The sequence below is a fragment of the Salminus brasiliensis genome, chromosome 13, assembly GCF_030463535.1.
Source record: "Salminus brasiliensis chromosome 13, fSalBra1.hap2, whole genome shotgun sequence".
NCBI lineage: Eukaryota > Metazoa > Chordata > Actinopteri > Characiformes > Bryconidae > Salminus > Salminus brasiliensis.
This window is the reverse complement of record NC_132890.1, coordinates 24,667,779-24,691,639: the sequence shown is the minus strand read 5'-3', so window position 1 is coordinate 24,691,639 and position 23,861 is coordinate 24,667,779. Positions and strand designations below refer to the sequence as shown.

At 41.4% G+C, this 23,861-nt stretch overlaps 2 protein-coding genes and 1 non-coding gene across 4 annotated transcripts; 2 read left to right on the top strand and 1 right to left on the bottom strand.

The window, feature by feature from the left end:
* Positions 1-205: 205 nt before the first annotated feature.
* fosb (FBJ murine osteosarcoma viral oncogene homolog B) lies at positions 206-7,096 on the top strand. 2 transcript variants are annotated; one of them, XM_072695523.1, is made up of 6 exons: positions 206-492; positions 687-874; positions 1,980-2,312; positions 2,483-2,590; positions 3,456-3,794; positions 3,934-7,096. In XM_072695523.1, the coding sequence occupies exons 1-6, from the start codon at positions 429-431 to the stop codon at positions 3,997-3,999; spliced, it is 1,098 nt and encodes a 365-aa protein (XP_072551624.1). In that variant the 5' UTR covers positions 206-428; the 3' UTR covers positions 4,000-7,096. The 2 variants fall into 2 exon arrangements, with proteins under 2 accessions (XP_072551624.1, XP_072551623.1); XM_072695522.1 differs by having other exon boundaries at positions 3,456-7,096.
* Positions 7,097-12,074: 4,978 nt separating this feature from the next.
* On the top strand, positions 12,075-23,324 carry c13h19orf47 (chromosome 13 C19orf47 homolog). Its single transcript, XM_072694951.1, has 8 exons — positions 12,075-12,207; positions 15,485-15,572; positions 16,224-16,338; positions 17,144-17,225; positions 18,940-19,053; positions 19,312-19,458; positions 20,204-20,280; positions 21,212-23,324. Exons 1-8 carry the CDS (start codon positions 12,189-12,191, stop codon positions 21,767-21,769), a joined length of 1,200 nt encoding a protein of 399 aa, XP_072551052.1. The 5' UTR covers positions 12,075-12,188; the 3' UTR covers positions 21,770-23,324.
* Positions 13,380-13,451, bottom strand: trnae-uuc (transfer RNA glutamic acid (anticodon UUC)). The gene has a single exon. It is a non-coding gene; the product is annotated as a tRNA-Glu (tRNA).
* Positions 23,325-23,861: the final 537 nt, after the last annotated feature.

Below are 23,861 nucleotides of genomic sequence, written 5' to 3'. Positions count from 1 at the left end.
AAACGCTGCTATTCTGGATCGCTCCGTAACGGCTGTGTGGGTGAGGGAATCCCTTCACGTCATCGCCTAGGAGACCGAAAACAAAAACACACGAACGGCGAACCATATATGGGCACGTACGTCAGCGGAACTCCAGCGAGGGGCGGAGACAGAACTCCCTACTTTACAATGCGGACTCAGATGGCTTCATTCAGAAGAGGAACAGCTCGGCGCCGAGAAAGCGACTCCACGACTCCCCTCGGTTTGTGAAGGCACACGTCACACTGGTGGGGGGAATAACGGTGTCATTTCATGGATTTATAAATGCACATCTTATAAATCGAAAAAGAGGACCCTCTCACGGATTTTAGCCAGGAGCGCGCGGAGATACTTGGAGTTGGGAGTTTTGGAACTGTTTTCATTCAGCGCAGATCTGGATTGCCATCTTAATGCAACTTTTTTGGAAAGAGACTAAAGGCATCTTGTCGGAATCTTCAAGCAAATCTTGTTACGGTAGGTCTGCTGCTGTTTTATACGCTTTATTGCGGCGTAGCCAGCACTTGTGTGTATGTGTGTGTGCAGCACTCGCGCGATCTCCTTAAAGACAGTGTGTGTGCACGCATAGGCAAAGTAAACAAAACAATACAGTGCATTTTTGGGGTTACCACAACGTGCACTTCAACGCCGCCTCTCTCGTTGACTACCAGGTGACGTTCCGTTTTCGCCGGGAGCGGTAAGTTTCTCGGTTCCTCTCGGCTCTGCCGGGGAGATGTTCCAGGGGTTCCCCGGAGACCTCGACACCGGCTCCCGTGGAAGTTCGTCCCCTTCTGCTGAATCGCAGTACCTGTCCTCCGTGGACTCCTTCGGGAGCCCGCCCACCACCAGTGCGCCACAAGTAAGACCCCCTCACGTTTTAATGTACAGCCTGTATAGTGGTAGCTAGCTATATATTGTACGTTGGAGAGTATATGTGCACAATCGCTGGAGAGATATTTGCCTGGCTGCTTATTTAGAGTGCACTGTACCTATCTACGCTGTAGATAGAATGATATTAGTATATAGACCTTATTTATTTTGTTTATTCCAGAATATACTGCAATAGAACAGAGCCGAATACAATCCTGCATACCATACAGAGACATAATGCAAAAGAATGTGATGCTAAAGTTACAGAGACGCCATAGCTACTTGTTTTATTTAAAGCTCAGCAGTTTTATCGCTCACTTTCACTCTGCAAATGACCCTCCGCTGTCTGTAGTAGCTGCTACTCAGGCCGCTAGCAACGTGTGGAACTCTCCTACGTAGGCACGCATAGCCCTGCCTTCTGCTCTGTGACGTGAATGCGTTCTATTTTGGAGTGTTACGTCGCGTTGCTAAGGGGAACACCGGGGGTGTGACGGGGAGAATGGAGGAGAGGAGGACTGACTCGAGAGCGCTGATTGGCTGCTGCAGCAAATTCGAAGCCAGTGGGCTTCTCCGTCTGACACGCTGCTCATGAATATTCATAAGAGCTCCAGCGCCACTGTTTTCTAAATAAAGACAGGCAGAGCGGCTAGAGAGAGCGGGGTTTTTACACAACTGTAATTATTATTATTTTATTTAAAGTAATTTAACACTAATTATAAAAATAATGATGTTTAAACAGGAAGCAAAATATTTATTTTGCATGGCCATGGGTCATTTACAACTGCTTAATAATGTAAAGTTTCAGATCTCTTACTACTGCATAACAGTAAATAATAATTTAGCATGATTCTAAAGTATTTCATAGTGAATTTTGGTGTGGTTATAAATCTGAGAGGGAACAAAAAAAACTAAATATTTAGGATATTTTTTACTAATATAATGGCTATAGATGTCAAATGTAACTTTGTATATATTTTTTTTTCAGCATTTTTACCCCTTATGTATAGCCATAGATGTAAAACATACTACACATAGTGCCACTGCTAATGCACTTTTATTGTAAGTTATTCAATGCGTGTGATCATGACCCGCAGGAGTGTGTATCTGCCGCTGGCGGTGTAGGGGCGGGCGGCGGGACAGCCGGCAGCGGAGCAGGGGTGGAGATGCCTGGCTCCTTCGTCCCCACAGTGACGGCCATCACCACGAGCCAGGACCTGCAGTGGATGGTGCAGCCCACCCTCATCTCCTCTGTGGCACCTGGACAGAGTGGCACAGGCACAACTACCATGACCCAGCCGGTGGGCCTGGACCCCTATGACCTGCCAGGGCCCAGCTTCTCCTCTGGCTCGGGCTTCACTCCCCCCAGCTCAGACACTCCTGGCCCTGTACGCCAGTCTCGGAGCCGCCGCCGTACACGGGATGAATCGGTAAGCAAACATGGTGTTGGACCAGACGGTGCATATATATGTGATGACGGTGAACTATAACTTGTGTCAGGCCTTCTTTAGTGTGAATGTTACCCAAAAGTTTGGTGAGGTAGAATGTTGTCTTTGAAAGCTAATGATATATTTACAAGACTTTGACCCCCTTTTTCCAGCTGACTCCAGAGGAGGAGGAGAAGAGGCGTGTAAGGAGAGAGAGAAACAAACTGGCTGCAGCCAAGTGTCGCAATCGGCGGCGTGAGCTCACAGACAGGCTACAATCGGTGAGTGACTTCAAAATAATAACTTAACACATATTATTAAATCCAACACTCCAAGCATACATACAAACAGACATGAATGTTCAGTTATTATGACATGACATGGAAATTATCATGTACATTGTATTTAAATTCTGCAAAAATTTCATTAAAATTTGGAAGGAAACAAAAGGGGTTAAATAGCACCAGAAAGTATTGTCCAATCAGTATTTTTCCTTAGTAGTATTTAAGTTAATACAGCCAAGCAAGCTCTCCAACGGGTTAGACCTTCAAGAAATGAACTGAAGGCCATAAACCTCAGACTACCTGAACAATTTGAATATGATCAAGACACCAACTAATCACTTTTAGTCGTTCTGGAAGTTCTAGATACACAGATCACTGACTGTGAATGTTACATCAACTGCCTCAGTCATTGTTTAATCTAGAACAGCCTAAAGTGTCCGATGCACTAAAATTAGCAGCATATGTAAGTCCAATGAGCATCAAGACTGGCACTTGCATTCACCAGTGCAGATAATAATAATAACAACTTGTTACTGTATTGTTTCAAAGTTGACAACCCTCTAATGGAGGTGAACCTATGGCAGCAGTTCAAAATCTGCACAGACAAACACACGCTTAACAACACAATAAACAGATGGTCAAAATGTATGTCACTCTTCTAGACATGAAAAGGTTGTTATTTTAACCCGGTTATGAAGAAGAAATGTTCCGAGGCCTTGTAAAAAAAGACATGGTCCATGGAAATATTTTTTTGTACCCTTCAGCATTTTTGTTCTCATCTGCCACGTGACGGCGCCAGTGCCTGTCCGTGTTGCATGTCGCTCAGTGTCTCTCTCGCTCTCACTTTCCTCCCCTTCTTCAGGAGACAGATATATTGGAGGAGGAGAAGGCCGAGCTGGAGGCTGAGATCTCCGAGCTGCAGAAGGAGAAGGAGCGGCTGGAGTTTGTGCTCATTGCTCACCAGCCCGGCTGCAAGATCCCATACCAGGAGGAGGCGCCAGCACCACTGCAGACACCCCCGCCTCCTGCCCCGGTCTCTGTGGTGGGCTTGACTGTGAAGGAGGACACTTTCTACCTGCCTCCTGCTTACTCGTCCCACCACCACCACCTGCCAGGCTCGTCACAGGCGCCTTCGGCGCAGCAGCATCAGCAGCCACAGCCACAGCCGCCGCAGCAGCAGCAGCAGGGGATGATGCAGGAGGTAGCCTTTTCTAGTTCTTTCTATGGGCAAAGCCAGCCGGCGCCGGGCGGCCCGTGCCTTGTTGCCGACGGTGGCGGTAACCCTGACGCCGGCAGCTACAACCCCTCATACACATCTTCATTTGTGTTCACCTACCCAGAGGGAGCCTGCGGGGCCAGCGCTAACCAGCGAACCAGCAGCAGCGAGCAGTCCTCTGACTCCCTGAACTCGCCCTCACTTCTCGCACTCTGAGAATACCTTGCCCTTTCCTGCCCCTGCTTGTCCTTTTTTACACACAAACACACACACGTCAATACACAACATACAAACCGACATTCGTAGAACGCATACTTGGTTGAATGTAGAGCTGTGAGCAGAGTGATACAGATGTATGCCTCAGTAATATCACACTCTGTGATGTAGGACCATTTCACATTCCTTCACGTTAACCTTCAGACCTCTTAGCGTCATATATTTATTCAAGGCCTTCGGGTGTTGTTTTGGTGAATTCACTTCTTTTTTTGTTTTTGCACACATGATTTCAGAATCACAATTGGAATAATATCAAATACCTCGATCTGTCACACGCTCTCTCAGTTTTATCGCTCCAGCAATGCAATCCTGCACCATCCTAAGTGCTTTAGTAGCTTACATCTGAATGACTTCATTAGATAAAGTATTAATTTGTAATGAATTCAGGCGTAGTATCGAAATGAGTCACCACAGCCAGAGCCTGTGACATCCCCTCACATACACATGCACACACTCCAACATAAAAAAAACGAGACACTTAATAACGCAAGCACTTACTCCTCCCACTGCTATATCTCTCCCTCTTTCTGTTTCCTTCTGCCTCTCTCTTTTTCTGCTGCTGCTCACATTGGTGTTCCATCTCTCTTTCTCACCATGCCGACCGTCTGCAGAGTGTATTTGTCTGAGATGAAAAAGGGGACACTGAACTTTTGTGGCTTCAGTATGGGGGTTCTTGTTTTTGGGGCCTGACTGCCAAATCCTCCCACCTGTGCTCTCCTCATCCCTCCATCTAATCCTACTTTTGCTTCTTCCTCTTTCTCATTGTGCCGGGACTATGAAAATAAGGGACATTACAATACCGACCCTTACAATAGTTCAATCAGTCAGTCAATCAATCAGTCAAACAATCAATCAATCAGTCTATCTCTACCTATCTCTATTTTTCTTGTCTCCTCCGTCGTCCATCTGCCCATCTGTTTCTCCTCTCTTCTGTCTCTATGTGCCTCTGGTTCTCTCTGAAGTCTTCAGCCCCTGAGAGCCCATTGGACCCTGAAAGCCCCTGGACCCTTGATTGATCGCCGGCCACCCCCCCAGCTCCACAGCCCCTCACCCCTGCCCAGCATGGACCAGCCTGCTGCACTGCACTGAGGAACCGCAGAGCTTTTAAATATGAGCAGACCTTTTAAAAAAATAACAGCCAACACCAGCTATAGCATGCGAAGCAAACAACAGCAAATGACGCTGCAGACCACAATAGGCCCAAAGGCATGGGGTTCCTTCGTTACGTCCACTTCCACTGCAAGGATTTGCTTGAACAGTTGGGCAAATGGAAGGAAACTGATGACCGATGCAGGGTAGGGGCTTGAAGAGTGAAAGGTCAGCAGAGGAGCTCTTAGGCACAGCCATGCCCTCCGATGTCTGGAGGCCTCTGAGAAAGGTGGGAAAAAAAAGAGAGAGAGAGAGAGAGAGAGAGAGAGAAAACAAGCTGTGGTCTTTCTCTCATGACCGGAGTGTCACCTTGCAGCTGTCCACCTTAGAATCCACCCTGTCTGGTTCCCCATGCCATTATTTGCCCGTTATTTGTCCTTGTGTTTTCCTGATCATTTTTCCGTGCGATGTTACCAAACACCTCCTTTCCAGACGACAGTTTTTTTCTGTGGTTTTCAAATTCCTTTCCATAATAGTATTATTAGCTTTGACCTAAAAAAAAGTGGCTTAACTGAAGGTTACGTCCAATAAGGCGGTTCTTAAAGATCTCGCCAGTCAGTGTTGGCTAGCTTGGTTTGAGAAACCTTGAAAAACAAACAAAAAAAGAACTTTGAAATATGAAACAACCTCTTAGCATTTGGACTAGTGGCTCTGTACGTCCCCATGGTTCTTTGCAGCCTGACTCCTGACCTTTAGTAACAGATCAGCGGGTAGTTGCAGGCTTTTATTGTGAAAGGGCATCAGTGAAGCTGCTTTTCCAGTTTATTTCTTTCTTTAAGGAGGTTGACATGTTGAGAAAGCACAACCGTGGGCCAAAGCAGATGGAGGAAGAAAGACGGGAGTTGTTTATGAATATGAAAACTTTATTTTCCTGTGAATTTGCTAATTATTGTTTTTTGATATTTTGAGTTAAGTCGACTCTTTTTTTGTGTTACGCTCTCTTCTCTTTTGCTCTTGACTGTGCCGTTGCTGCCAAATGGAGGAACTTTGCAGGGCCGTGAGTCGCTCCTGTTCTCTGTTACTGTTGTCTTATTGTAATTATTACAATATATTATTATTATTATTATTATTATTATTATTTCATTGTTATCTTACATTTGGCAACTAAAAAAAAAAGACATGTGCACTATGAACGTATGTTTTTTATGTCATAAAAGTATACCTAAAAATGCTCTATACTATGTATGCGTATATATACATATTCATTGTGTATATATACTGTATGTAAAATGATTGTAACGTATGAATGCTCAGAAATGTAAAATGGTTATTTTTGTTAATGAAGACCGGAGGGTGAGCTTGTTAAGGCTGGTTTTGGTTTAAACATAGATATTTTTCTAAAACAACAAAAAACTATATTATGATATACAATAATCGCCCGCCTTTCCCTCAATATGAAAAGCATTGTCACTGCCTTTGCTCTACTTGCTGTGTATTTATATGTTCTATATATAAAACACATGACTATGTATGATGAGTGTTTTTCGAACTGTGGTGCATATAATGGTATATATGTATCATGGGTTTATGGAGGTGACCCTGTGCTTTATTTTTTTATTTTTTTTCTCGCTCGTGCTTAGTTTGTCAGTGTGAGGTTGGTCCCACAGCCCTCGCTCATTGACCCCTGTGGACAAAACACACTGGACGCAAACGAATAAATAATAAAACAAAAGTGAATAGAAGATTTGAGTGTCTCAATGTAGATTCAATACTCGTGCCAAGTGGACATTAAAACTTTGTCCTTGAGCAATATCCATTTGTTTCTGTACTGACTTTTATACACTCCAGTGTGTACTGTCCCAACACATATGCACACCAGCATATGGTTGCTGTTATGCAAAAACCTCACCAAAATGCCAACTTTACAGGACAAGAACAAAAACCTTCTGAACTTTCAGAAGAGCATTTCTACTGGTTCATTCGTCGTGATAATTTGACACAGTATGAGGATCAACTGAGAGATTGGCTTCATGTCAAACATGTCAAAAAGTAAAAAATATACGAAAAAATATAGTAAAAATAACACGAATGGAGGTTTTTGTGTGACAGCAACAGTATATTCGTTAGTCTTACACAGAAAGAGTGTCATATTTAAGCATTTCATTTAAAAGAAGAGTCACTTTTGCCTACATATCAAGGATAAGGTAGCCATCCAGTGATTATATATTACATATTATAGATGGTGGCCTTAAAGTATTCACTATTAATACATCCAATACACAAGTTCACATTTCTGCAAGTTTAGAGAGGTATACATTCAGATAACACACATGTGGGCGAGTGGCATTTAATGGGATGAACCTCCGAAATTTGAGATGTTTCTCTGTTCAACTGTACAAATATCAATGGCTGTTTTTTTTATATTATTATTATTATTCCAAAATCTATATCTTATAAGTGCACCACTTGTCTTGTAAAGCTTAACTGTACTTAGATCCTTTTCACTGGGGCTGTGGATTAGAATAGATGGCAAAGATGTTTACAGAGGGTGTGGAAGTGTGGCACGTTTACAGCTGAAAGGTCAAAGTGCAATTCTTTTAGTGTAGTCTATTCAGCAAAGCTGTTTTAATGACTTTCTATCTCGTCGTTCTGTAATGAGGACTGAATGATATTGCACACAGTGGCTCTGTGAAGCCGGATGTGTGGAAAGTGAGCAGGACAGAAGCTGGCAGAACATACAGAAGCCTTCAGATCTGCTGGTCTTGGTGCTCGTAGTATGCTGTTGGTGCTTTCGTCTATCTTAAGCCAAAACATAGTGTTACTGTATTCTTCAACGTACCCTGAACGAGGAACGAGACTAATGTGATTTCCATTCGCGATTCTGTAGTCTTCCGCTTTGCTAAAAGACGCCCTGTTAAATCTGGAGGCCGAGTTTCAGTCCTTGTTTTTGGCTTTCTCAAATTCTCAATGCTTTTTGAAATGCAATATATGGATCCTCTGGGATAACAATAGCATGTAGCACATTAGCTGACCTACACCAGCAGGCAGCAGATGTCAATTTGACGTCAGAAGGACGTTGGATTCCAACGCCGGACCGACATTGAATTTCAGTCGAAAATGAAAATCGGCTTGAATGACATCAAAACCCAACGTTAGACAGACGTTGATTAACACCATGACTTTAAACCAACTACATTACTTAAAAAATGTCCGACTTTCTCATTGTATGGACATTGTGAAGCAGATGTTGGGTTTTGGTCATCATACCTCAACAGATTTTGGTCATTTCCGTCAACTTGACGTTGGCATGTAATGTTCGGAAGACGTTGGATTTCGGTTACTTTACATCGCAACTTAAAACCAACAAAATATCAACGTCAGCTGCTGTCACTATTCGACGTCCAAGTGACGTTGACCGACGTTCAACCAGATAACAACGTCTATCGACATTGTTGGCCAGCTGAGACGCAAAAATGACTTTTCTGAATATTAATAGTGTCATAATGAGGGTGGAGTGAAGCCACCGCCTCTCACCTCAGTGGACATGTTCTCATTGGTGAAGCTTTGTGTCTCATTGATCTCACGATATGCCTTTGAAGATTCAGCAAGGGCCTTCTTTAATAATGTCTTACAAGCTAATCATAAACTTGTTCAATCAGAAAGAGGAGAGAATTGCTATGATACATCTATGATACATCTATTTTTCGAAGGTGTTTTATTGACCGTTTCTGGACGTGGAGCTGCAATTATAGTAACATAAGCTTTGAATGAATTCCAAATTCCAGGCAGTCCTTTATCAATATTTGTATGTCTGTGTTTTATAGTGCTGATATGTATGATCAATGATAATGTAAACATGTTTGTTTGAAATGTACTTGACCGAAGTGGCTGGGATATTTTTTTGGGGTTAGGGGATGTTAGTTCTGTCGAACAGAACATTTTGACCCCAAAGGCCAACAACCCTGCCCTTTCTGAGGTTTTTATTATTTGCTAGTATATCTAAATCCAACTGACTGACCCTTGGGGTCTACAGCAACATCCACATATTTTATCTTTCTCAGTTTCTGATTAATTCTTGCTGTCTTATTAGCCCTTTACAAAATTGAGAAGGAATTTTCACTTTGTTGCATAGACTGTGAAAACTGAGTGTGCTAACCTATCTGAATCTCTACGTATGACCATCTTTTCTTGTTTAAACAAAAATGGCATTAAAATAAACGGAAGCATATTGAATTTTTCCCCTTTTCTCTTTGGGTTTATTGAACATGTTTTGAAAACGGAACAGAATGTTTTAAAGAGTGATATATAAAGGAATTAATATCTGCAGATTACAAGATTACTGCATAAATTAAAATCATGTAGCAAATCATGTTTTACTGTTCAAATTACTTAAAAAGAACCACATATAGATAAAATATTCAAGACTAAAAAACATGATAAATGTGTAATTAAAAATGAAACATTTATTCATCTATGTATGTAAACAGCATTATTTTCCACATATTTAGGCTACACATGCAAATACATTAAATATATGAAAGAAGTGTTTTATTTGAGTGTATTGGTTGTATTGATATATTTGTTGTTAAATCACACTAAAGAACAGATGTTTAGAAGCAGAAGATTTTCTCAGTCGCTTTGGCACATTGAGTTTCTCAAAAGTATTTGTCCAACTTCCATGTCATCAAGTCACTTGTGCACATCACAAAAGTCATTTCTCATTCATTCAAAATAAATAGCAAATGTTTTTATAAAAGGTTGTTACACACTTGTCTGCTGTTTGCTACAGTATCAATCACTTTTGTCATGTCCATCACCCCCCCCCCCCAAACATTGGGACATTATTTCAAAGCATCATAATATTTAAAACTGCTGAAGTACATTTGTATTAGACTTTTTTGGCAAAATCCTAACTTGATGATTAGCTCTCAATTCAAATTCAAGTCATTAGATCAACAAATAAGCAAATTGTGCATATTTCTGTTACAAACAGTAAAAGCATAAATGTGAATTCTGTCCAATATCTTGCAAGCAGTCTCCCACATACTGTACTGTTGAAATTGATCAGTTCATCCCAGAAAAAGTGCTGCCTTGTGCCTTATTTTGTCATCAAAACCTTAGCTATTGGAAAACACTTAGGAGTCTAATCCCAGGCAAGAAAAATGGGTTATGCCCAAAATGGTCAAACAGTGAGCGTCACTTGAGGACTGTACCAAAGCAACTGAGAAGACCAGTAATGATCTATCTAAACAAACAGATACAGTAACTCAGTACAGTATTTACCCCCTTTCTGTCCATAGCGAAGTCCGAAACCAACTTTTTCTTGTTTGGGATCTATACTGATACATAAAGCATTTTGTATTCAGTAATTCTTTGGGGGGAACATGGAAAACATGTCAATGTAACAGATGTAAATGTAACAGATGTTTAATTTGATCATATTTCTTAATGTATTTATAAATGTGTAATTTATGAAACGAAAAGTCTTTATTTGGGAGACATTAGCTGATCATTAATACTAAATCATATGTAAAATATATAAAAAATGTAATAGCACTTCTCATAATTTTGCTAACATGCCCCATAATTGAAATTATTAGGTAAAAAGCAGGTTTATCTGCTGGACACGTGTTGTATGCAGAAGTAGATGGTAGTGTGCAGTTCTGGGTGCAGCAGTGTTGTGTTTACCTGCTCACACACCTGATTCAGCTCCTGAAGGACCTGCTTATAAACTAATGATGAGACTCCTGCAGGAAAACACTCAACCAAGCAGTGCAGGGGGGCTACAGGACTGGTGCAGGAAAACACTGCTGGAAGCGTTCTCTGTATTTGGATTAATGAGGTTTTACTGCACCCTAGTGGTGAAAAGGGGCAAAGAAATCAGACGCTTTAGAAATTGATGGACCAACAAATGGAGGCCTTTATTATAAAAGGACATCAGGTCTTTACGGGTCAGGTCAGGCATGGTCACATTTCAAATTCAAAATATATGTAATGCAGTTTTTCCTAGTAGAAATTTAAATTTCCCATATAAACTATGGGATTGTGACACTGTAGTCGTTTTGACAGGTTCACTGTATAAAGCTTTACACTTTGTACAAATGGAATTATGGATATGAGAATGATAATCCATGTAAATTACCAATGGTAATGAGTATAGTATTAGTAACTTGAGTTCACTGGCCATGAGGAATGGGCTAAGGCTCCCCAGGAGCGCTGCCAGAAGCTGGTGCCTGGTTATGCAGCATGTTTGCAGCAGGTCACGAGTGAAAGGGCGCTGGGCTAAGTACTAAAGACACTTGTCATGAAGGGGTTGAATAATTCTGAGACTGCAGTCATATTTAAAAGAGGTATTTTGTGTTGAATTTGTTAAATTAGTTGTGTTGAACTATTAAAATTATTCGTGGATGATTGGTTTATTGCAAACAGCTAAAAGTTTGTACATTTGGCTAACAAGCTGTAGACTAATATTTTTGTAATATTTGGAAATAAATATTTTTTTCTTGTATTAAATATATTAAAATTATTTATTGATTAATTTATTTTAAAAAACATTTTACTTGCACTAATTAACATAAATGTATTAGGACACGACACTTATTGGTGGTATTTGTAAGATAACTGAAACTGTACTGCAAGACGTTGAAATTAAATGAAAAAGAAAAGAGCACATTAATTTGCAGAATATTATTGATGCCTTGGAAAAGTATTAAAATAGATGCTTTTATTTGCGTGCTTTTTTTTTTGTTCGTTTGTTTACATTTTCAATGTTGTAATTATGTTTGCTGCTTTTTTTTGCTCCTTTTGCGTGAGAGCAGATCCCTGATGTATCACTTGTCATATACTATTTTATATTTCTACTGCAATAAAAAAATATTGTCTCTGTGTTTGAGGGAACCCGAGCAAAAGCGACCGATGTGACGTCACGCTCGGAAACTTTCGTTCCCCCGATTGTTTCCGAAGGACGGGGATATTGCGTCACGGCGGCCGGTTTTCTCTTTTTTCCCCTGAAAGATGGCGTCCGTGACAACAGGTGAGAGAAAGAAATGAGCTCCGGCCGGCTGTGGAGTCAACGTTACTGTGTCTGTATCTGTTTAAATCGTGACCAGGGCCGTTGACTTCACTCTAGATAACGAGAACGTGTCGAGAAACAGACTCGTAGCGCTCGGTCTGGGTGTGATAACGAGGGAAGGCGCTAAGCTAAGCTAAGCTAAGCTAAGCTAACAGACCTCTCCTGCTATGCGCCGATTTGAGACTCAGTAACCGGGACGAGTGAACTTCTGTACATTGATTTACGGAGAGGTTTTTATATTTATGACTTTTATAGTGTCTATTGTTCGTGTGTTGAAGTGTATGAAAGCCTTTAAGTCATTTATAATGAGTGTTTTCGTTCAGCAGTACGAGAGTGTTGATAGCTAGCTAGTTGAGAGTCGCCGCATTTTGTTTGAACATGGATTAGCGATAGCTAGCTAGCACTGGGCTAGCTGCTCAGAGAAGGACGGGAGAGAGCGTTTTCAGGTCCGGCTCATCGTGTTTAATCTGGTGTAGCACTGGATATTTCCCAGTTACTCCACTGTATTTAATGTTTAATGCTGAGAATACAGTGAGCAGTCGATAGTAGTGTAGCTGACCTAGCTGGAATAGACTGCGGGCTGTCCTGCTTTTCTCAGAGCTCTGAATGAATGTAGGACACCTTCAAGCAGCTCTTGGTGGAGGCATGGTTAAAGGGGCACAGGGGGTCTCTTGTACCCTGTGAAAAGTGAAACTTGGCTGAAGTTGATAGTGTTTTGTGGAAATAAATTGAGGTGAACAAATTGAGGTTTTGTCCATTAATCCAGTGTATTTCTTTGGCCTGGATGTTATACTGTAAGCATTTGTTTGGGGTGAATTGATATAAAGGTGCACATATTTGTCACTGTACAGTGTGCACTGCACAGCGAAATGTGTCCTCCGCATTTAGCCCATCTGTGGTAGTGAACACACACACACACACACACACACACTAGTGTACTAGGGGCAGTGAGTACACACCCACCCAGAGCGGTGGGCAGCCAACTCCAGCGCCCGGGGAGCAGAGAGGGTAAAGGACCTTGCTCAAGGGCCCAACAGTGGCAGCTTGCCGAGCCCGGGTATCGAACCCACAACCCTGTTATCGATAACCTATGGGCAGTGGTGGCTCAGCGGTTAGAGCGCCGGGCTCTATCGATCCCATACCGGGAGTCGAACCCGGGCCACCTGGGTGAAAACCAGGGATCCTAACCGCTAGACCATATGGGAACGTACGTACGATCTAACTGAAAATGTGGGTTGAACCGACACCGTTTCGTACGTACGTTGTGGTGGGAAGATCTGGTGGTTGTTTTTCACATTGTGTCAACATTTCATGATGATGGGACCAATAGAAATACTTGAACATTTTGGTGTTGGATCTTTTACCTTTACTTCTGTTGCCATTTTGGAGCTACAGGAGTTTTTGTGACAGTGATTTCCTGCTTATTATGAATGAAAAATTAAGCTTTTTAAAACTGAGGATGTCGTTCTACAGTACCACCAGTGCGTATCTCACATGTCCCAGGCTTAATGATGGCTGAATCCTTTAATAGTCAGAGTTTAGGTAAGAACAGTGTGTTTTAAAGGAATGGTTCACAAAAATGTTCCCTCTTACTCTAAACCTATGAGGTGATGTCCCATTGCAGAGCTGAATGATCCGTTTGAGTTAAAGGCTCCCTGTTCAGTCGAGGACTGTAATTTACTCTTGTACCACTGTAGTAAATACGAATCACACTTTACGTCCCTGCATAGACAGCTATTCACGTGCACGTCTTGACAAGCTGAGAGATACATAACTGGCATCTAAGTGAAAAAATAATGTGTACTTATACAGTAGAGTAATATTACAGGATTTTGCCCAGTTATGGCAAGAGGTCTCGCACTGCTTCGCTAAGTTCCATAGTACAGTAGCAGTGTTTTGGCCTGGAGTGGCAATGACAGAGGCGCCATTCTCCCGATTACGGTCAGTGGAGCATCAACATGATTGGAGTCTGATGAAATAATGAAATATTTAGCTGTTTGCTCAGTGGACAAGAGACAACACAAATCACATTCCTACAGGGATTTATGTATACAACACATTTGAACCATATTAGGCATGTATGACCTATGTTGGGGCTTATATGTCTCTTTCTTTTTCTGACTAAACCCCCTCAACTCAGCTAGTCTCGACTCTTTTGAGCCAGTGTATTTAGTTTATATACAGATTTGTTATTCATCAGATAACCACCATTGTAAACCGCAAACTAAGCGAGGCAAGTAAAGATTAGGCCTTGATTGCAGCTCAGTTCAGATGCTCGCCAACAGCCTGGGAGTTTCTCCTGTGACTCTGCTCACTGCTTTAAAAATAACACCCAGCTGCTCTGCCACACGTGTCCTCAATGGGTCACGCAGTGTTGCGTGCCTATGCAGTTAGACTACAAGCATTTTTTTTTACTAGCTTCTATATGGTTTATATAAGGTTCTGCCTTTTGTCAGATAATCTGTTGGTGTACTGTGATTTGTGATCAGTCATGTGTTGATACCAAGTTTATGGAGTTCATTTATATGTCTCAAAATAATGACATTTTGAAGACTTGCACTGAACAAATGCTGAGGGGATGCATAGTGCTGGTGTTTTCATTCAAACTAAGCAGGAGCACATCTTTGTTCCAAGATTCGCATTGTTATGCACACAGGTTTGCAAAAGTTAGACATGAGTGTCGTCTTCTTGTTGCTTCACGCCCCCCCCCCTCTCAATACGCTTTGTGGCTTTGTGGAAGGCGAACCCCAGACGATTGGTGTAGAAATGGGTTCTCTGGACCGCTCCAGGGCTCAAATGGCTTTCACGCTTGACTAAATGCATTGCACTCGCAGAGCAATTGGTCCCATGTCTGGAAAACAAATCCACTGTGTATCTGTTGGTCTCCGTCTTTAAAAAACTTTTTTATGTGATGTCTGCTTGGTTGAAAGAAAAACCCACAGCCACACCAGACCTTTGCGGATAATTTTGGGCAGCATGTGTTCTAATGCTGTGGTCTCCAGCAATGAAGATCTCTACCTCCAGTCCAATTAAACAGTTTATAATGATCAGGACTGATGGTCTGGATGAGATGAGATGAGTTGAGTCAGTGTTTGAAGTGAACTGTTCAGGAAGGAAGATCTTAAGAAGTAGTGTTTGTGACCACTGCTCTAATGAGTGTGCCAAGGAGATTTCTGAGAACAGTGTTTCTGACAGTTTGGAAAGATTTTCATAGTTTGTTTCTTTGCTTCATCTACAGCCACGTCAGAGTGGATCCAGTTTTTCAAAGATGCAGGAATCCCCCCTGGCCTGGCTGTCAACTATGCCGTGTCTTTTGTAGACAACAGGTAAAATACTCCTCTTGACGATCTCAATTGCAGACCTTTTTTAATGCAAACATATAGTCTGTGAAACTAAAGAAGGTGGTTATTGACAAATTATGTTCTGTTTTTTAAATTATATATTTGTATTTCAATAAAACTGTCATATCCAGGGATGCACAATAAATGGATTATGATAAATGATTGCTGATATTTGGACATTTTATTTATCGATTCCAATTTTCCATTTTCTTGTCTTTCTAACCTTTCTGCAGTTCTGTTAAATTCTCTGCAGTCCTATTCCGGGTACATTTTATAAATCTTTGCTGTTTTGCAAATCACTGATTTTTTCACATAATCCAAACCTGCTATTGTGTCAAAACATTTTGATAAATTTACCAACTGAAAGGTCAGTTCAATTACCTTACTGGTGGATTTTGTACGTCAAGGTGTTGCATGACAGTGACCAAATTATTAATATAAGACACTTCTCAGACATTCTTAATTGTATCCGAAATGAGACACCACCATGTCTCAGATATAATACATTTTGTCGGATTATTGGTAATCATCAAAAAATTTAGTTTTTAATTCAGAACAATGTACTTTTACCTCTGAACCGTTTGTTCTGTTTGTTTATATATCTGTGAGTAAACCCTGACTCTTTGCTCTGTATAGAATTCAGAAAAACATGTTGATGGATCTCAGTAAGGAGATCATGATGGATCTTGGCATCACAGTCATCGGGGACATCATAGCCATTCTCAAACATGCCAAGCAGGTCTACAGACAGGTGGGCAAAATAAACAGTACTCTCTGTTAGAAATCCATTCATTCTCTCACATGTGGGGTCATCTGCGTCTAGGACTCTGGTCTTTGAATGTAAATCCACTGATCTTTTCATGCATTTGTTTAATTTTCAACATTCATAGCAGATGTTAATCAGCTATCCAGTCCAGCCTAGCATTTAAATGTTAGAAATACAGTAGAAATTGTGAATAAGTTGCTAATAAACACACTTTTCACCCACAACACAAAGATCAATAGAATTCTGCAAAACAAAGGCTAGGAACAGTCCGTGTTTAGATTACATCATGATGGTGAGATGTTCTGAATTTTCTTACTGTAGGAGATATGTATTGTCCAGCCCTAGTTTTAGGCTATGGCCTAGTGATTGTCTGCAGGCTTGCCCAACTAGGGAGATAGTTATACTGGGAGCCAATAACCCAGGCTAAAATTATACAGTGTCTGCTTGTCCCAGAATTTATGTGGAACATTTCGCGTCCCTGCACCGTAATGTATAATATAACTCTTATCCAGTACAAACACTACACCCTCGTTTCTATAAATAATGATGTTGAATGAAGGAGAGCAAGTATTTATTGAACGTTAGAAGTGAGCAGACTAATGTAGACAGGCCAGTTTAGCATAGTTTTGCTTGTGACACTTCTTGTAACATGTGCAAAATCATGTAGTATATTTCCCTAATATAAAACAATAGTGCTTTGTGTGTTATGTTTTGATAAATGTTAATGTGAAATAAGTGTTCCAGACTACGAATGATCTATAACCGTTTTCCTTCCTGCTTCTTTTTGTAGGACATGTGTAAAATGGCCACTGAAGCCATTTCCTCTGGCCAGACCAGTGTTCAGGCTGAGTTGAGGCGTACTGCCAATACTCGTGAGTATTTCACATGCTTAAACATTAAAAGAACCTGACACTCCCTGAAACAACTCTGTTCTGATTAGATGTGCAAAATATCTTGAAAAGCAACTGAGCCTTAAGTTGTTTATTAGCTGAGAATTTCTACCCAATAGTGTTGGATTACTATAAAAATAAATAAGTATAAGATAACAGCATTGGTGAATTAACTTTGACAGCAATTTACCTTTAAAAATGACCTGTCGCTCCAGTATATTTTATTACTATACCTTTTAATAAGTTGTCAGTGTGGATTAAGATTATTACATGATTGCTCTTTAGTCGCTCTGTGAACATGCTAATCATGCTAGCTCTGCTGTGTTAGATTGAGCTCTCATTTGTGTTCCTCACTTTGTGTCACACTGACTGCATTGGGAGATGTGACTCACCAGCAGTGTCTTTCCCTCAAAGCACAGAGACTCAAAAATCTCACTAACATCTTAAAGATGCAGTGCTTTCAGATGAATGCAGTATAAAAAAAAAAAGATATTGTACTGTTTTAAATAAATTTTGGAACCATTGTCATTTTTTGGAACCATTGTCATATTCACCTGAATATCGCATGACCCTGCTATTTGCAAAATTAGAACAAGATTTGGATTTGTTTTGTTTGTACACTTTAGATGGTTTCCTTAACCCCATACCTCAGGGCGTTTCTTGCACTTGTCCCAAATACTCAGTCTTGAAGCAAACCCCAGACAACCAGTTTTAGGAATGCCAGAGGTCGTTGCTCTGGACCACTCCTGTGCTCGAAAACAGCTTTTACACTTGCCCAAACATATAAAGTCAAGGAGCAGTGTGTAAACCTTATCCTAACCTTAACCTCATGAGTACATGAGTCTGCATCCAGGTGTGTAGACTTGGGTTCATCCATGATTTTCATAATTTTCTTTGGATTAAAAACAGTCAAGCAGTGAATGACAGCACTTTTCTGCAGTCATGACATGGGTCTGGAAAAAGCTCAAGGGTTTACCCTGCTGCCAACACATCTGGTCCAGCTAATCAGCTTGTTGATAAGCCCTGTCTGAGTTAATCAGTAGTGTGTTAGAGCAGGAAACCATTAAAACATGCAGGGCAGAGGGTCCTCCAGGACCAGGGTTGGAATCCACTGCATTAATGTATCAGGCTTTTGCAGCAACTCTGTGAAAACAATTTAAACACAACTCATTACAGAGCTAGGAGTCCCAATTTCAGTGGAACATTAGTGCGAGTAATGAGCCCTCTGGATAATTATCGGCTACATCAGTCGTTTGAATCATCTGTGAAACAGGGTTTTATGTGGATAAAGTAACCTTCTGACTTCATTGTGGCACTACTTGTAAAACCTGTCATGGTCGATGATGCTTAGTCCAGTCTGTGGTCGCATGTTTAGTAGCATGTATATCTGAGCGTGAAAGAAATCTGCTTACAGGAAGCAACAGTGAAAGATGTAGCGATTCACTTTCAGAATCTCTCAGTGGTTTGTTTTCGTTTATATTCTTAGGTCTCCAGTATTTTGTCTCCCAATTAAGTATCCGAGTTGACAGGAGCACTGAGGGCAGACACATCTTTCAGAGTTGATGGAAAATATTGCACAATGTCAATGCAAATGCATTTCCAGATCCCTGGTTGTGACTTTGATGTCAGGACTGTCTGCCTTTTTTTTGGCTGTAATTAAGAGTCTGTAGTTGAGGTTGTCGCTCTCCCGTTTCAGCTGCCACACGCATGATCGCCAACGCCTTGAGTCGGGACTCCCCACCAAGTACGCCCGCCCGTCGCCCTGACAACCGGCTCTCTGTGACTGTCTCCAACAACAGTGCCAAAGCGGGTACCTCTCTCCTCTCACTAGCATCCCTTCTCGTTACCTCTGCTGTCACCATGTCACTGTGTGTTAGCCTGCTGTAAATGTTTATTTCTCAGTGAGCATGAATGTCTTGGGCACAGATTAGAGCAGTGTGACGGGGAGACATCTGCTTGGTGTCCACACCTCCCTGGTTTTCACACTTTGTTTTTTCTTCATTTCTCACTGTTCAGCCTTTTTCTTTCTCTTTTTCTTTTTTTTTTTAATGATCTCCTTCTCGTTCAGCTGCCAGTCAGCCTGCAGATGAGGAAAACAACTCGCCAGTGAAACGACGGCGAGTTACTGCAGAGATGGAGGGGAAGTATATAATTAATATGCCAAAAGGCACCACAGCCCGCACCCGACGAATTCTGGCACAGCAGGCCAAAAAAGGTACCTGGAGAACTACCATTTGGCTGAATAGATTTAGCCTGAAACCTCCATTTCTTTAAATAAGGTTACAATTAGTTTAATAAAGCTACAATTGGCTCTTTGACCGATGCCGCAGTAGAACCACTTCAGGTTCCATAAAGAGCCCTGTTAGTGTAAACAACCTTTTAAATTTCTGGTATCACTTTACCTGGGTGGTCTATTGTTGATGCATCATAGATGCTCACCTGACATTCAATTACATGTATCTTAAATGCCATGTTGAATGATTGTCTATTGAATGTGACCTTTTAGAGTTGGGGTTAGATTAGGGTCAGGGTTAGAATTTAGGGTTGCTTCAAGGATAAGGGAAAGGTATAGGGTTACATTCAATAGACAGTCATGGACATTCAGCTTGGAGTTCAGTTGCATTTCAGACATACCTTGAATGAATGTTAGTTGAATGTGTTTTTAATGTCAGGTGAGCGGTTACGAGTCATCTTGAGTAGACCATCCAAGTAAAGTGTTACCTTATGTGTTTATGTAAAGGATTTTTGCCAATTTATAGGTTCCTCTCACTCACATGTAGATGTGAGATTGGTGCTTTATTAAGTAATCTTGAAAGAGGAGAGTCTTCAGTTGATTTAGTAATGCCTATTTATATATGGAAGTGTTGACTGGAAAAATGTATCATTGGTGTTTTTAAAGTTAATGTGACTGCAGTGTGTATATATAGCTTTTCTTTTTTTCCCATCTGTTCTAAACACAGCCAAAAGTCTCAAGCGCACTTCCGTGTTTGAGAGGCTGGGGTCAGAGTCTAAGGCGGATGCTGCTACAGCCAATAAGGTAATAATGTATTTAACTTGCACTATAAACACACACACACATCTTTTGTATCCTGTGGATCCACTCATCCTGTGGATCAGTGGAAGTGCATTCTCTGGAGTGATTGAGCTATATTCAGTACCTTTAGGATGTGCTGGAGTGAAGTTTGGGATCAAGAGCTATCATCCAATATCAGTAGGCTCAGTGCAGTCAAACTCTCCCAACATCTTGTGTAAATTTGTCTCAGGAGAGTAGAGTTATACAAATAATTGTGCAGGTATGTATGAATCGGGGGTTTCAAAGCTTTTGTCAGCTTGCGGCCCACACAACTGGCCATGAAAAACATCAGTTGACCACAAAGTTTAAGTGATCCAAACATTTTAAATGCAAAACAATGTAATAATCAGTGTAACCGACTGAACAATCAGTTCAATCTCTTTTTGAATCCAAAATGGAGTAATTACGTGCAGTTCTTGCACTGAAAAAAAATATAAATGTAAATATAATTAGATGACCGTGTCAGTTTTAAAAAAGCTTAACCTCCATGTAAAAATTTACTTTTTTACCCTTCTGCAAACAATTCACAAGAACAAAACTGACCAGTGCCTCTTACCCATAACAGGGTGGCCTACAGTTTGAGTAAACCCTGTTTTTATGTATCTTTCTGTTGGTTGGTCTTAGATTGGTCTTTGCCCAGGCTTGTCTGTGTTATTGTGCGTCATAATTGGAATAGGGTTGGAACTAACTATTGCCGTCAACATTAAGTTAATCATTCAACGTTCTCTTGTTCCAAAACGACTTCAAATAAAAATATATATATTGTACGTTTTTATTTTTTTTGTTTTTTGCGTGACTGTGATGATGCGCAATATGTATCTGTAATTTTTTCTCTTTTTAATGCAATCTTTATTTATTTTTTTTATGTTTCTTTCCTTTTCTTGTCCCTCTGCAGCAAATAACAGGAGTGTTCAGTCGCCTTGGCAAAGTAGACGAAGACGAGGAAGCTGAGAAGAAAGTGGGAGACGGCGCTGCTGCTGAGGGTGATGAAGACAGCGACGGTGAAGGTTCGGTGTTGCAGTACGCTGGAGTCCTAAAGCGACCCCCACTAGCTTCTAAAAAAGAACCTGTTGCGCCGAAGTCCGAACCCATCACCATGTACCGCCTTGGCAGCAAATACAAAAATACCCCAACATCAGAAAGCACTCCCCCTGCACCCTCCTCTACCTCCTCCACCCAGGAGGGGGCACCCAAGCTGAGCATAATGCAGAGGCTGGGTAAAGCCCCATCAGCCAGCTCTGGCCCTGCCACCTCCAGCTCAGTAGCTGGAGGCCAGTCAGCAGACACACAGGATAGCCATGTCACCAGCAGCAAAAGCAAAGCTCAGGCTAGCTTTGCTTTGGCCAGCCCTAAAGTCAGCAGTAGCACAGGTACAGGCAGGGACTGCCAGGGGGCTCAGATGGACGCTAGGACAGTCAGTGTCTTCAAGAGACTGGGCGCCAAGAGGACCTAATGCACAAGCGAACCTCCTTAAACACTCCTCCTCTCTGACTCCCTATAAAATCCCACATTCAGGGCTTAGAAGAAGGAATCATACTTTCCCTCAGCACAGGTGGAATGGAAAGTCTGTATGTGCCTTCAGAGTTTCGGTTACTTGCAGTGTTATGCCATTTTGGTGTGGGGGGTGGGGATTACTGAAGACAGTATACAGACTTTGCATGTCCTCTTGGTGCTTATTGGAATGATATATGCACCCTTTACTCTCTCCAAACACTCAGATTTTGATGTTCTAGGGCTGCATGATATGGATTATTGACCATAATCTGATTATGTTGTTTTGTGTTGCGGTTACACCTTGCAATATACCAAAATCAGAACCATATTGACACCTAAGCCATTATTGTCAGTTGAAGATTGGCTTGCAGTACTGGATGTTCTGGATGGCGTGAAGACCTTCATTCATCCTACCACCCACAGAAACGCTTTTGGAACATGTGGCGTTTGCTACGGATGCTCTAAACACACAGTAAAATTGATTGGGGCTTACAACATGTATGTAAGCCCTTAAACATATCTCTACTACAAGTGTCAATATTGTGATCTGATTAGCAAGCAGTATATTATGCAGCCCTATGCCCTTCCCATACCTCTCTGTTCACACCCTGCCTTTGAGAAGCTACTCTCCACTCTTTTAAAGGAGTCCCTTGTGTTTTTCTACTGCAATTTGTTTTGTACAGCAAGGCACCAGTCCTCAGATATCCCTAGAAGTGGGTGATTTCCCACTTCCTTTCACTGAGAAACCTTTCAAGTGAAAGCCTAAGCTACACACCTCCAGCTCAAGATGACTTGCTTGCGACACTATCTAAAGGAAAGGATTGTTTCTCATCTCCGGTTAGGTGTCCACCAGCCTCCCGTTTGTCATCTTGTGTACTTTTTTTTTAAACAAGTAAAAGACTTAATGGTTTGATGAACCATACAACAACCATACAAGTTCCTCTCAAGGCACCTACTGACCTCAACTGTTACTTTCCTAAAGAAGAGACAGTTAGCATGCATGTTTTAAAGACCCCCCCCTTTTCCCCCCCAGACCTCCCCAACACCTCCATCCCACACGTTTGTCATGTTTGTCCTCTTGTAAGATGCCAGCTGCTGGAATAGTGCCATGTTAAGTGTTACCTAGGTGGAGGTGAGTGAGCAAGGTGTCAACTCCCCCTGCTGGGAGGTTGGACAGCATTGCCTGGCAACACACATGGCGATGGACCCTTGAGTGTTGTTGTTTTTCACCTACTTTGTGGCCAAAAATAAGAAGTGGCTTGTGCATTTGAACCACGATAACACTTGCTGACCACACTATTATCCCAGGGAGTGAAGACGTACCTGGCCCCGCTCACCTGAAGGTTTTTCCCCTGTTTTTTATATTGTTTTAATTTGTAATGTCTTTTAAAGTAGAACTTTGTTACACTGTACAGAATTAAGGATTATGGCAAAAGGGAAAGACCTGTGTTGGTTTTATAAAACAGATTGACCGCTCGTCTTTGGAATTGATTACATAAAATGTGAGCGCAAAAAACCCAACAACAGAAATGTCTTGTGTTCTTTGAGTTTGGTTGTTTGTTTTTAGTTTAATTGGTTGTTTTTTGTTTTTGTTTTTTTCCCTTCCCTCTTAATTTGAAGTTCTTCAGGCGGCTGATGTCATTGACCATGTGTAGAAATTTTAACTCCTTAGCATGTTCATCCTGAAGTGGCTAAACTACTACTGATCCCAAGAAAACCTCTCCTTTTCAACATATTCACACATGTGGATGTTTGGTCGTCATTTGAACAATATTGAGAGATGGCGGGAATATAACTACACACACAGAGCTGAAGAAATGCCTTTAAAATCATTTGTAAGATGTAATTTATCAAAATGCTGTGTTCTAGGGTTCTGTGTGACTAGGATTTTGCAAAGACTGAGGATCTTACAGGATCACTGTTTGGAAGACTGCAACTAGATTCCTTTTGAGATTTGATTATTTATTTATTTTTTAATTATTATTCCTTTCTGGAATCTCCTCCATGGCTCACCTGCCCACCAGAGATAATCCTGTAGCCTTTTTGGTGCT

What these genes read in the sequence shown, in the direction of transcription:
- fosb (XM_072695522.1), top strand. Translation starts at nt 429, where the DNA reads ATGCAACTTTTTTGGAAAGAGACTAAAGGCATCTTGTCGGAATCTTCA. An exon ending in CCACCACCAGTGCGCCACAA is followed by an intron (nt 875 to 1,979) that starts GTAAGACCCCCT and finishes CATGACCCGCAG; the next exon opens with GAGTGTGTATCTGCCGCTGG. An exon ending in GCCGTACACGGGATGAATCG is followed by an intron (nt 2,313 to 2,482) that starts GTAAGCAAACAT and finishes CCCTTTTTCCAG; the next exon opens with CTGACTCCAGAGGAGGAGGA.
- c13h19orf47 (XM_072694951.1), top strand. An exon ending in GTGTCTTTTGTAGACAACAG is followed by an intron (nt 15,573 to 16,223) that starts GTAAAATACTCC and finishes TGCTCTGTATAG; the next exon opens with AATTCAGAAAAACATGTTGA. An exon ending in CCAAGCAGGTCTACAGACAG is followed by an intron (nt 16,339 to 17,143) that starts GTGGGCAAAATA and finishes TTCTTTTTGTAG; the next exon opens with GACATGTGTAAAATGGCCAC.